This window comes from Erythranthe guttata, chromosome 14 (genome assembly GCF_056151865.1).
Source record: "Erythranthe guttata isolate IM_541 chromosome 14, IM_541, whole genome shotgun sequence".
NCBI classification, from domain to species: Eukaryota; Viridiplantae; Streptophyta; class Magnoliopsida; order Lamiales; family Phrymaceae; genus Erythranthe; species Erythranthe guttata.
Window position 1 is genome coordinate 21,942,102 of NC_142546.1, and position 13,083 is coordinate 21,955,184.

General features: G+C 34.4%; 3 protein-coding genes across 3 annotated transcripts; all 3 read right to left on the minus strand.

Moving 5' to 3' along the window:
- Window positions 1–38: 38 nt before the first annotated feature.
- On the minus strand, window positions 39–3,717 carry LOC105959058 (Glycosyl hydrolase superfamily protein). The gene is made up of 5 exons (XM_088813862.1): window positions 3,424–3,717; window positions 2,021–2,751; window positions 1,453–1,755; window positions 1,201–1,339; window positions 39–255 (listed from the first exon to the last, which is right to left on the minus strand). The coding sequence occupies exons 1-4, from the start codon at window positions 3,479–3,481 to the stop codon at window positions 1,283–1,285; spliced, it is 1,149 nt and encodes a 382-aa protein (XP_088669988.1). The 5' UTR covers window positions 3,482–3,717; the 3' UTR covers window positions 39–255; window positions 1,201–1,282.
- Window positions 3,718–5,937: 2,220 nt separating this feature from the next.
- LOC105959059 (ferredoxin, root R-B1) lies at window positions 5,938–7,513 on the minus strand. Its single transcript, XM_012983081.2, has 2 exons — window positions 7,423–7,513; window positions 5,938–6,638 (listed from the first exon to the last, which is right to left on the minus strand). The coding sequence occupies exon 2, from the start codon at window positions 6,630–6,632 to the stop codon at window positions 6,171–6,173; it is 462 nt and encodes a 153-aa protein (XP_012838535.1). The 5' UTR covers window positions 6,633–6,638; window positions 7,423–7,513; the 3' UTR covers window positions 5,938–6,170.
- Window positions 7,514–8,400: 887 nt separating this feature from the next.
- On the minus strand, window positions 8,401–10,923 carry LOC105958697 (alpha/beta-Hydrolases superfamily protein). Its single transcript, XM_088813625.1, has 5 exons — window positions 10,571–10,923; window positions 9,815–10,068; window positions 9,270–9,481; window positions 8,928–9,195; window positions 8,401–8,816 (listed from the first exon to the last, which is right to left on the minus strand). The coding sequence occupies exons 2-5, from the start codon at window positions 10,064–10,066 to the stop codon at window positions 8,517–8,519; spliced, it is 1,032 nt and encodes a 343-aa protein (XP_088669751.1). The 5' UTR covers window positions 10,067–10,068; window positions 10,571–10,923; the 3' UTR covers window positions 8,401–8,516.
- Window positions 10,924–13,083: the final 2,160 nt, after the last annotated feature.

Here is a 13,083-nt window from a genome sequence, read left to right on the forward strand (position 1 = left end):
ACATTATTTCATTGAGACAGAAAGTTAATAATCGATAATTGTATGAAGAACACAATCAAATACATTGAACTGCAATAATAATATTATACAACTCTTTCTACCCGAATGAGAAACACGCTTTTTTTTTATTTTCTAATCTCTATCCAATGAATCAGCTATTAAATCTAAAAATATCTAAAAAATCTACAAGTATGAAAATCTGCTCTGAGCTGCATGGCGAAATCTCTCTCTTCACATCTAGTTCGACATCTTTACCTGCACAAAAGAATGAATGATCTCGTCAGTAACAAGACCTAACGATCCAAAAGGAATTCAAACGTACATAATTCTTTTAAGTAACAATCTAATCCGAATAAGATAATCATGTTTCAAAAGACCAACCGTCTGCCGATTTTTCCTGTAATAACAGAGGATGGGCTAATCCAGTTTCAAATGGGAATAAGAGAACATTGTTTTCAGTTTTATCAGCACAACATTGCCAACTTAGGTTGACAATTAGGCAATTTTGTAGTCATCAAAGTGTATTTGTCTTTTTAAAGCCTTATATTATGATGTTATCTAATCCATGATGTAAGATCACTTCAAAAGTATTACGAAGCGGGCCCCACGACGTCGAAAGCCACTAGACACGATTACGGTTCGAGCATCATGGTTGATGTTACAGCACCAGAAATAGGCAACATAGAACTTTGTCCTATCAGGTAAAATTATTAGCGAATCCCACTTACTTACAATATTTAGAAAGAAAATAAAAAGGTCGATATACGAAAAGGGAGATACTTCGAAGCATGAAAAACCAACATAATTGATTAAAGTAAGGATAGATGCATATATCTGAAACTGATGTGCAAAAGACACCGGAAAAATAATAAATAATTGGCCGTCCTTGTAGACGATACGACATAATATTCTGTAATAAAATGGGAAAATGAATAAAGACGTAAAACGTCGTTGTCGATGAGCTTTCGATATTCGACGGTCCATTAAAAAAATCAGATGCATGCGCCAAAATTCGGACCACAGCAAATAGACAAGATTAGAATCCTATTTTGATTATTTTGGTCCATTAAACATCAATTTTATTTTATTTAAGCTTTAAATAATTAAAAAGTCAACTAATGTACACAAACGTGATTGTATGGATAAATTAATAGTAAAACTCATGCAATATAAATATATATAACTGAAAATAAAACGTACCTTACAAAATTTCCCCACTGAAGAACCTCGACATTTCCGAACTCCCTTCTCTATCGTTGCCACCAGTTAAATAAATATCGAGCTATGACAAACATAAAAATAAAGCTACCGGAACGAAGAAATTGAATAGAAGTATAACCTGAAAAAATTATGAAGAGCATCAGAAGCTGCACATTATATATATATATATATATATATATAAAAAAAAAAGAAGAATTATATCAGCCAATAAAGATAAAGACATCTCCTTACATTTTTCGCGGAAAACGAATAACTCATTCGCGGAAGAAAACCCTGCAACCCAATATTATACACTGGGGTACCGTCCGGATAATACAACCCGTAGTTCCTCTCGGAAGCGGGCCCCGGCTTCAAATCCTCGTTAAATAGCGCAAAAAAGAACACATCGATCGGCACCGATGGCTTCGCTGGAGTCCCCTCGTTCAACGCTATTCTGTTAATCAAATTCCCGTTGTACAACTGAGCGTTTTCTGGTGTGGCCCCCACTTCATTCACATCCCCCTTCGAAGGCCACCCCGTTTCCGAAACCTTAACCTATATATCCGTGTAGAAAAAACATTAGTACTAATCCATCCGTCATACAAAATATTCGATCACTTCATAATTTCAATGATGCATTAATTGCACTTTTTTCAGTTTTGCACTTTGTTCACTCTTTACTTAATTGAAAGACAATTAGTCGAGAAGCAACTGACGAGGAGGTTATTTTAATGGTTTTTTAATATTTTATTCGTTTTAATCTATGCATATTTATTGATTTTCTTAATATGAGACGGAGGGGGTAATAATAAATAAATACCTGTATATCGGTGTGCCCCAACAATCGAATCGCCGAATAAACCGCATCGATCTGCGCGTACAACATATTATCGTAATGCAAATTCGTAACAGGGTCGATCGAGCCAGCATTCGGCCGAAAGAGCACGTAATCGAGCGACACCTCTCCCGGATTGTCTTTATACGCGAAAAACGGGTACGCATTTATAAGGAAGGGCGATTTCGTCCTTGCATGAAATTCAAGAATGGGTTGAATATACGGCACCAAATCCTGGCGGAAGGTTCCGGAAGAAGGCGGAAACGAGTTGCTCAAGACTCCGTACGAGTGAGCGGTCGTGACGTAAATTTTATCACTTAAACCGAGATTCACGAGGGCCCCACTAACGGTCTCCATTGCAGGGAGGAGGTTCGATATTAGTTGGGAGTCGTTGCCGGTTAATATTTCGTTCCCGACGGTTATGCAGTTGATTTTGGTGCGGGAGATGTAGGGTTGGACGTGGGTTTGGATCCAGGCTTGGGCGAGGGACGGATCGGTCATCTGCTGTAGGTGCTCGTTGCCTAGTCCGATCACGAATTCGACCGGCGACGAGGCGAATGCTGACAGGACGATGGGGTCGGCGTCGTAGAGCTTGACTCGGGTTATGTTGAGGGAGTTGAGGAGGTGGACCACGCGCGACGGGGCCGGGAGGTTATTTGCGATTTGGCCGTAGTTTATCCCCACTCCTTGGCTGCGTGCCGTGCTAACTAATGAATCTGAAAACATAGTCGAAAAACGAGAAAATCGGGGGAAATTATTTACGTATCAACAAGCGATTTTATGTTTAACCAAGAACAAGGAAAGACACCAGCTATTCGAGAGAGCGGTATCGAATTTCGAGCATTCGATAACTGAATATGGTTACGGAAATAGGAAAGCAAATGAATCTGATAAGCAATTGGAAAACAGAGTCGAACACAAGAAAGAAAAAAAAAAAAAAAAAAGGGAGATTGTTTATATTATTATTATTATTATTATTTATTATTAACAAGCAAAATATTCAATAGAGCACACTCTATATCATTCATCAATGGCTAAACGAACACAGAAATGGAAATAGGCAAAAAAATATTAAAAAAAAAAAAAGTCCCATTTATGTAAATCTGTGAGTTACAAACGGAATCACTTGCTCGTATTAAAGAATCACAAGATACTGAATCTTGAAATCACTTATTAACTACACCAAAATTATTTTAAAATAAAAAATCCCAATTAAGTACAGCTGAGTAACATCACACAAAAGAGCAACAAAATCCTAAAAACCCTTTTCTTCTCGCAAAAATAAAAATAAAAATCAGCGACAGAAATTTGAGAAGAAAAAAAAAACTAAAATTTGATTGGAATTGCAGTGAAATTGAGTAATAGCAGAATTAAGTAAGAAGAATAACCTGAAAAAACGAAGAGGAGGAGGAGGAGAAGAAGAAGCCGCCGCCGTGGAGTGGCCATTGTAATTAGCGATTTGCTAACTCTGTTAAAAAATCTCTCAGCCACAGGCGGTGCTGCTTTCTTCCTCAATGTATCTGTGTATATATATATATAAGTGTGTGTCTGTGTGTGTACGCGAACGCCTTTATTTTTTTAATATTAATTTAATTAATAGTTTTCACACGCGGTAGAAAACTTATGTTGAATGATAAAGAGTTGAGTTTGTGTCTCTCATTATTTTATTTTAATTTATTATTAGTAAATTAAGCCGCCATTATATGATGCTGTTGAACTTGAATTCATGTTGATTCAGATTTTTTTTTGGGGCATGCTAAATCCCACACTAAAATTTACTAAATCCCACACATAAATTAAAAAAAAAATTCGTCTCTACTTATATTCTCTCTAACTTTTCTCTATGATCATTTTTTTCCAAGTGACTCAAAATTCGTTAATCTTTCACGTGAATAATCATAAAAAGTGAGTTTATGTTTATTTAATATTTTTCAATTTCATTATGCCTTTTTTATTATTTAAATTCATATCAATTCAAATTTGTTCCTCAAATTCCAACTTTATTTTAGTTTAAACACATAAAAATATTTCTCAAATTCGAACTTGGAATGATGTGGATGTTTTTAGTGTGATTTTGTGAAAAAGTTAGGAAAAAAGAAGAAGGATGGGAAAAGGGAAGATGGGATTTTAGAGAGAGAAAAACTTTCAATTGTGTGTATGATTTGGTAAAATTGGTGTGGACTGGGATTTAGCACATCAGTTTTTTTTTTTTCTTTACTTCTTTTTTTACGTATTTCGGCCACTCGTTTTTCCACGTCACATCTTCATTTTCTTTCTCTCTTTAATCTTATAATATTTTATTTATTATTATTATTATTATTATTATTATTATTTTTTATTTATTTATTTTTTTTTAATTTTTTTTTTGTTGTCATCTTCTTTTCGTGCCTTAATCCAAATGAAAAAATATCTGAAGTGTAAATTACCGACATACTCTTTTCCATTTCCGGAAATACCCTCGTCCTTTTGATACAATGACCCACAAGTCCCATTTCACTAATTATTAGATTTTTCAATTATTTCGACACATTTGAGTTAATTTTACCAAGCATGAAAATTGAAAAACAATTCAGATTTATGGTATTTTTAATAAATTATTCAAACAAATTTGATAACTACTATTTATGAAAATATAATAATGGTTTGATGAATATTCCAACGTAATGGTGTTTTTTAATTATTTTTTATTATTTAATTTTTTAATTCATCCAATCTTTTATTGTGAATTATTGTGTAGGACCAAACTATAGTAAGATTAATCAAAAAATATATATATAGTAAGAGGAGTGGCTAACCTTTTCTTGCTTATCTATTGAAGGTGTTGCTCTCAAGTTTAACACTTGCCAAATTAATAAAATTAGATTAGTTAATTAAAATAAAACATTGATAGATACTTCTCACCTAAAGAAAATTGGGAAATAAATAATGCAATGCATGAGGCATTATAATTAATCAATTATTATATTTCACATTTTTATTTTTTCATTTTAAATATATACATAGAGTTGGCATTGAAAGTAAGATTCTTTTTGGTAATTTTTCATGAATGGTTAAAGAAAATGTTGAATTAATTAAAAATCTCCTTTTTTTTTTTTCTCAAATTATTTTTGCAGCAAAAAAAAAAAATTAAACGAAAGCTTAAACGGGAAACGTGAGTCGGTACACAGTACACGTGTTATGACACGTGGCCATGGCTAAAAATGGATCTACCTCGAACCCCACGTTCCCTGTAAAGGTCGGTTGGCGCGTCAGACACTTTCATGTTACGTTATCTTTCACGGTTTAAATGACATTTCTACCCCTCTTAGCCCTACATATTTTTCATTTTTTATTATTAAGTATCATTATTATTATCTGTACTAGTGGGCCATAGTTTGTATGGGCCTAACCCATAATTATGGCCCATTTATGTATATACGAAAGTATTTAAAAAGCCCATTTTCCAAAGTTTTATTTAGAGAGAAAACTCCGGGTGAGCATGAATCGGTTCGACTCGATTTTTAGCAAAAAAAATCGAGCATGGACCAATAAATTCGTTTATCCGGTTTTGGTTCGTATTTCGGCTTTTTTACATGTAGGTTCGCTAATGCATACAATTAAAACACATAATTGAAAATGCATTCATATTTTTGTGTTTTAAATTGGGTTGATGATCAACCATTTTTTTTTATATCGGTATATATTTATATTACGATGTAAATCGACGTCATTTAAAGTTTCCGGTACGGTTCCAGCGGTGTGGCTTTATGCTTGAAAACCGTACACAAACAAAAATATTCGGTTTTCTTTTTGTAAAATTCTTGGCTCGATTCAATTCCAAATGGTTCGATTTTTCGGGTTTTTTGCTCACCCATAGCTTATTTTTTGTAAAATACCTTAGTAGATAAAAGCCACACAAACACTTTTATAAAAGTGCTTCAAATTTAGAAAAAGCTTATACAACTTACTTTCAGAGAAGCGAAAACGAAATTCGTATCTGCAGATACCGAAACCAAAGTAGTAGTTTACGAAGAGCCATGAAATGTAGAACCAAACATCCGAATTAAACGACCTAATATATTCTCATTCAACGGGCAAAAACCGTCAACATTTTATTGCAACTAGTCCGACAAACCCTAATTAGATAGATGCTCACTCAATAGAGATCACTCTCCTTGTGAGTGTGGATGACGCAATCCGAAGTAGGGTACGACACACACGTGAGCAAGTACCCCTCCTTCATTTGTTGATCATCAAGAAACGAGCCGTCCGATTGGTCGACAGAGCCCGACACCATCTTGCCAGCACAGGTGGAGCACGCACCTGCCCTGCACGAGTAGGGCAGGTCAACCCCCGCTGACTCAGCAGAGTCGAGGATGTAAGCATCGTCCGGTGCTTCGAACTCGCACTCTTCACCGTCCGATCCGATCAACTTCACCTTGTATGTGGCCCCCATTGCGGATGCCCTGAAATTGGGCTTCGATTTCAGCCCGAAAGCTCTTGATACGCTCTTTACGGGCCCCACTGAAACCGGGTTCTTGAAAAGCGCACTTGTGGGCCGCACGCTTCGAGGATTGGTTCTAAATGTGCAGCTTGAGGGGAGTAGTGCACTTGCCATGTTCTCCTATTAAAAAAAAACGGGATTTTTAGGAATTTTAGTTTCGTGCAAGTACAACATCATAATACATCGATATCAAATCAAATCGAATTATATCAGAATCAGAAGAAACCAAATAAGTGCTTCAAGAGTATATAAATGAAAGTAGATTCGGTTATGTTCGCCTTGTTGAAGATACAAAAAAAACGAACGAATAGCGATCGTCCATTCGCCAATCAACAAAGCGGTTAAATGTTTGGAGCATTATGAGAAGGGCAAGCCAATTGCTATTTGCACTTCACTCGAAGCTCCGTAAATTATTCAACAACATTCAAGACTGTATAATACGAGGATGTCAGAGCAAACAATGTCGAGAAAACGAGCAAAGTGCAGCAATTCTATTGTTAAACGAAAAACCAAAATTCTACGACGCAGCATATCCATTATTGTACTCAAATCATACAAACAAGATTTAAATTAAAAAACAAAAAAAAATATAAATATAAATTCAGGAACAATTTGCAGATCGACCCTCAAACTTAAAATTATTCAAACATTTAAATCCCTCAAAACGCTATACTACAATCAATTTCAATTAATGAGTCGAAAATTAAAATAATTCAAGGCTGAATTCATGTATCAACTTACTGATGCCTACACATGCGCGCGACAAAGAATTATAATCAGCTAGAGATTTGGAATTCAAATACAGAGAAAAACAAAATTCAGCGAATCAATTAACAAAGAGTTCGTACAGATTACACAAAATAATAAACAGAATTTATGGGTAAAGAGTGAAATGAAGGCTTACAGAGAGTGGAGATCGGATCTAGAAACAAGGGTTTCGAAACTGATTTCTGGCTCTGCTCGATTATTTTTATACGCTAAAAAGGAAGACGGAGAAATCGAGGGAGCAAATTAATGGAAGGGTTTAAGGAAAAACCTGAGGGGAAGGATAACTCAATTTATAGGAAATAAAATAAATTAGGGGAAAAAAAAAAAGAGATGTCTTTTGGGGTTGGCAGAGAGGCAATTTATACTCAATAATGGTGTTTTAACTGTTTCATGGCCTAGCCTATTATTTTTATTTCTTATGACAAAGCTGTGAATTATTGGACAAGATTTTCCATTAACTTTTTCATTAAAAAAAAGGATTTTAATATTAGTTTAAAATTTTACATTTTATTAATTTTTGCTTCTTTTTTTTTTTTCGTGTGATAATTTAGATCTTAAATCGTGTTTATTAAAATAAGAAATTTAATAAATTAGTTGTTACAATATATATAGCACGAAAACTTCAATTTTTTAATGTATCTGTGTTTCGGACACAGTTCGTGTCCGACCCTCTAGGACACCTGCCAAACACCTTGTTTGAATAGGGAATTAAAAAAATAAAAATATTATTTCCCTAATTACTTACTTGTTTTAAGGATCAATTGCATATTGATAGTTGATAATAATATATACTTTGAACATATATGTGTGAAAATGTATTAAAAAAATCACACACACACACACACAAACACATATACATGTATATATATATATATATATATATACACACACACTTTTAACATTACACATTTCCCATACCGTATCCCTATTTTTTGGACATGCCGTTTCCCATGTCCATTTTTCCATTTTCTCGTATCGTCGTTCCGTTTCCGTGCTACATTGCAATGATTTATTTTTTTTAGAATCAAATAATGTGATAATTCCTTTTTGGAACTCACAACCTATTTTAAACTTTTTAAGTCTAAAAGTTTAAAATCTAAACTAAAACTTAGTCTCAACAAACAAAAAAAAACACATAAAAGCTTTATTCAAATTACTACATAGTTCAATATGTACAACAACAACACAAGCCATTTATTAGCAATAAAAAAAAAGTGTACACCTTTGGCTTTATGTGTTGTTACAAATGAGAAGTGACTTAAAGATGGCTTCACAATTCGTTTGATTGTAAATCAAGAAATGGCCAGCATCAAGAACCTCATGATATTGAATCCACGGAAGTTTCTCCGACAAATACCTGCTCAGCTTTTTCGGTATAAAGTTATCTTCGTTTCCTTGCCAAATATGAACACACCCTTCGTTGTTAGCGAAAGGATTAACGATGTCCGTCGGATCGAATCCCCATCTCCCAAAACCCACGATCAAGTCTCGGTGCAAGCACTCGTGAACACCTTGTTGTCTCACCTTCTCCTATAGCAATAGGAAATTAATAATTAATTATATCTTGGTTTAAGGCCTTGTTTGGTTGCTGTAATAATATCTTCTTCCGTTTTTTCTGAAATCGGAAAATGAAAATTTTACCTGACCCTCTCTGGGAGAAGCGGACAACTGTCTGATGATTTCAAGGTCCGAGGGGGCAAATATATCGAGTTTGCCGTGCATGATACTAAGAGACGTGAACCATTTTTGAGTCATCCACCAGTTGACCAGCCAAGGGGCAAAACGGGCAACTCGAAATGTCCATTGGTCCGAGAGAGGCAATGTTCCCAATGCTTCTTTCGATAGCTTCGACGGAAAGCACTTCCACCAGTAGTTCACAAACGGAACTATGAGGGCTGCTCCTGATAGCCTTTATTTACCAATAGTGAACAATTAAATATAAATAATAAGATGTTTATTTATTTTTTTAATTTTTTTAACTACCTGTGTGGAATATATTTAAGGCAGCCATAAACGGGATAAGCTCCCATGGAAATGCCGACGAGGTAGAACTTGGAGCCGAGATGCAACTTATCGGCCAGTTCTTGAATATCAAATGCATCACTTTTTATGGACCTTTTCGGATTCGGGTCGCTTTCTCCATAACCCGCCCGATCAAATGATAGAATGTATATACCAAACTCGTCTATGAGTTCCTATATATATATAATCAAATTAGAAAATGAAAAAAAGATGTATATAACAAGAGATAGTGACAATGCAATAAAACATTTGTGCCACGAAAATCGAGGTCATTGATCAAAGTGGTTGTTCACTTTGAATCTCGAAATATTCTAGTTCGATCTAGGATGATGTAATAAGTAATCTTCCATCACTCCTTCGATAAAATTTGATCCAATGCAATCATTTCCAAGAACAATCCATCAATCTTCACTAGATTTTATACCAAATGAATTCGTCGTACACAATTACAGAATCTTCAACGGCAGTTAACAATTTTTTTAAGCGTGATCGAATAATTTGCTCACTTGAGAAATCGGGAGGTTGAAATCTTTAGAGTCGTCAAAGCCGTGACAAACAATAATCTTGTGCTTGGCTTCTTCCTTAGCAACACCCTTCTCTTTGTAGGCCAAATGCCTCCCGTCGTCGAGTTTGACTCTCGGTGAAGTCAACGGAGGACCGCCAGGTGAGCCGCACGTTTTCGGAGGGGGAGGCCTTATCGTCACATAAGCATATCCCATAAAGCACACGATTGCTCCAACTGCTATTTGTGCAATCATATCTGCAAACACAACATATAACATATATTTGATTCAAATATAATTTACTCGTGAAAATGAGAACGATCGAACGATTTTTTTTTCTCTCTCCAAATTTCTCAGTCGAATAAATATTCGAACTAATTCGGCATATTAGGCAAACCACTCGCTTCGTTTCGAAACGAAACTACCGTTTGAGATTCGGGCACGTATATCAACTAATAAAATATGTTATTGATTTCTCTGTCCTTATGTAGAAACCCTTACATGCTTAAGAACAGAGGTAACCAATATTGTGAGCATTTAATTTAAATAAATCCAAATTTTAGGTGATGACAAACACCTAACACACCACACCAAACAATGAATACATATCAAAAAGTGACACACACACACACACACACACACACACACACACACACACATAAAAATATATATCAAACAACCAAACAAAAATCGCAAGAAAAAAACAAAATTAAAGAACCGAAAAAGGGGGAAAAATGAAGGAAAGCTTAAACCACTAACTTGTTGAAGAATCTGAAGGAGAATCTTCCACTCTGTTTGGATTCCCCAATTTGAGCCCTAATTTATATTCTCTTTGGGCTGTGTTTTTAATCTCCGACCATTAATTCACTTGAAATTCAGCTGACACCGCAATTCAATAGAGAAGATAATCATATATAATTTGGGAACAAGGGCGGTGTGATGGATTGACTGATAATAGCTAACAATTTCCATTTGAATAATTTTATTTTGAGGAAAAAGACGAATTAATTTCTTCCGCTGATCAAAGAAATTGTCGGTAGGGAAAATCGAACACGGATTTAAGATCACTATTCCATATTTGTTGCGAAACTTATCGACTATGGAGTATCATTTGCTTCATACTAACTAACACGTTTATACTATTTAGGGCAAATTGCATGTCATCCCCTAGAAATTTCAATTGTTAGCATTTTACCCCCTGAAAATTTAAAAGAAGTGAATGTCCTTCCTCAAAATGTTATTTTTGCTGTGCACATTGCTCCGCTAGCAAAATTCTGATGGATTATTCATCCCAATTGAGTGTTTTTGTTACATTTTGTCTCTTTAAATGTTATTTTTATTGCGCGATAAAAATATTTGTTTTCCAACATGCTGATCCTTTAAAATGTTATTTTTGTTGTACGAAGCCAACCGAAAATGACTTGTGGGGCGAAGTGCAACCAAAACAATATTTCCCATGCAGGTTATTCCGTTTCTGATTTTTTTAGGGGGTAAAGTGTAAAAATGAGAAATTTATAGGGGGTGATGTGCATTTTTTCCTATTATTTATTATGTTGTACTCTGTTTAAATCATCTGAGTTTTCATTTTTAAAATGCGAATTTGTGGCTTTTTAAATGTTGTTGGTAATTTTTAAATAGATGAATATTAAAATAAAATTTAGACAAATACCAGATAATTTTACAATTAATAAGTAGAAAAGTCCATATCAAAAAAATAATAATAAGGGTAAAATTCATTTTGCACCCCTGTACTATGATAAATATATCGTTTACCCCCCTGAAGTATTGAAAACATCAAATACCCCCCTGCCGTTAGTTTTTTTCTTCTAATTTCGTTAGTCAAACCCTTTGACCGACTATTGCAAAGAAATGTTGGCTTTTTTTTAACGAAAATACCCCAAAATATTTCTATATATAGATTTCAGGGCTTTTAGTTTTCATTTTTTGTGGGTTTTGTGCCGTTAGTTTTCCTATATATAGAAATTTTTTGGGGTATTTTCATTAAAAAAAAAGCCAACATTTCTTTGCAATAGTCGGTCAAAGTGTTTGACTAACGGAATTAGAAGAAAAAAACTAACGGCAGGGGGGTGTTTGATGTTTTCAATACTTCAGGGGGGGTAAACGATACATTTATCATAGTACAGGGGTGCAAAATGAATTTTACCCTAATTAATATAGTGAGATTTTTTACTCAAAAAGAAATATATAGTGAGATTTTATATAAAAATTCTCCCAAAGGCCCAAAACATGCATATTCTATCAACCAGCTACGCCGTTAAATTGGGCTTCCGCTTAGTTGAATTTGTCTTGAAATTATTGGGCCTGATTAATATTTGAAGGAAGTTAGGCCCATTAGTAATTTCTTACCGAATATTGAAATTAATATAATCGTGACAAAATTCTATTAATTTAACAAAATATTAAGTATCGAACAAGTAATTTAATTTATTTTTACCGAATCGGGACTGGAAGAAATTATTATTCAAGCGAAATTATTAATTCATTTAGTAATTACTGTATATTGACACATCTATACCTCAAGCCAATAACAACCGCATTTAACGATCGGAATTCGATTTCCAATGCCAATTTTTTGTGTGGTTGAGCTCATTGCATATAGTGTGCTAGTATTGTGTAATGTGTGAGCTTTTACATGAAAAAGAGATTTATCCAATACACACCCGTAGGTTGTGACTGTACTTCATCGTTTGTCAAAAAAGGGATACAAACGGAATAAATAGAAAATTGAAAATCAAGTTTTTGTTCTCTGCATATTGATCAACAATGAGTCTATATACAGTAGGGGAGCCAGCATAGGGTCAGAAGGGGAAATGGACCCCCACATTTTCTTTTGAGAAAAAGTTGAGAGCCAATTGAAGATTTTCCTTTATTTGCTCAAATACTACAACTGTTGTAGTAGCTGCGCATATCCTCAAACAGTATTTACAAATTCCCATTTAAATTATTTAATATAATAAATAATAAAAAAATAAAAAAAAATTCAAAGATGAACCTATACTTATCATGGTGAGAATTCAATCTAGCTACTATTCTATGTATCACATCATCATCTCTTTAATTTGTATGTGAAAGAGATAGAAACACCGATCTTGCGCGTGCATGCAATGACGACAAAGTCGAATGAGTATAAATTGGAGTATTGTGAATTATTTGCGAGTCGTGTTTAGTCTCTGAAAGCTCGATAATTGTCTGTAATAATGCAATCATATATTTATTTATACGATACAGAGGCACGATGAGACAGTTTTTAG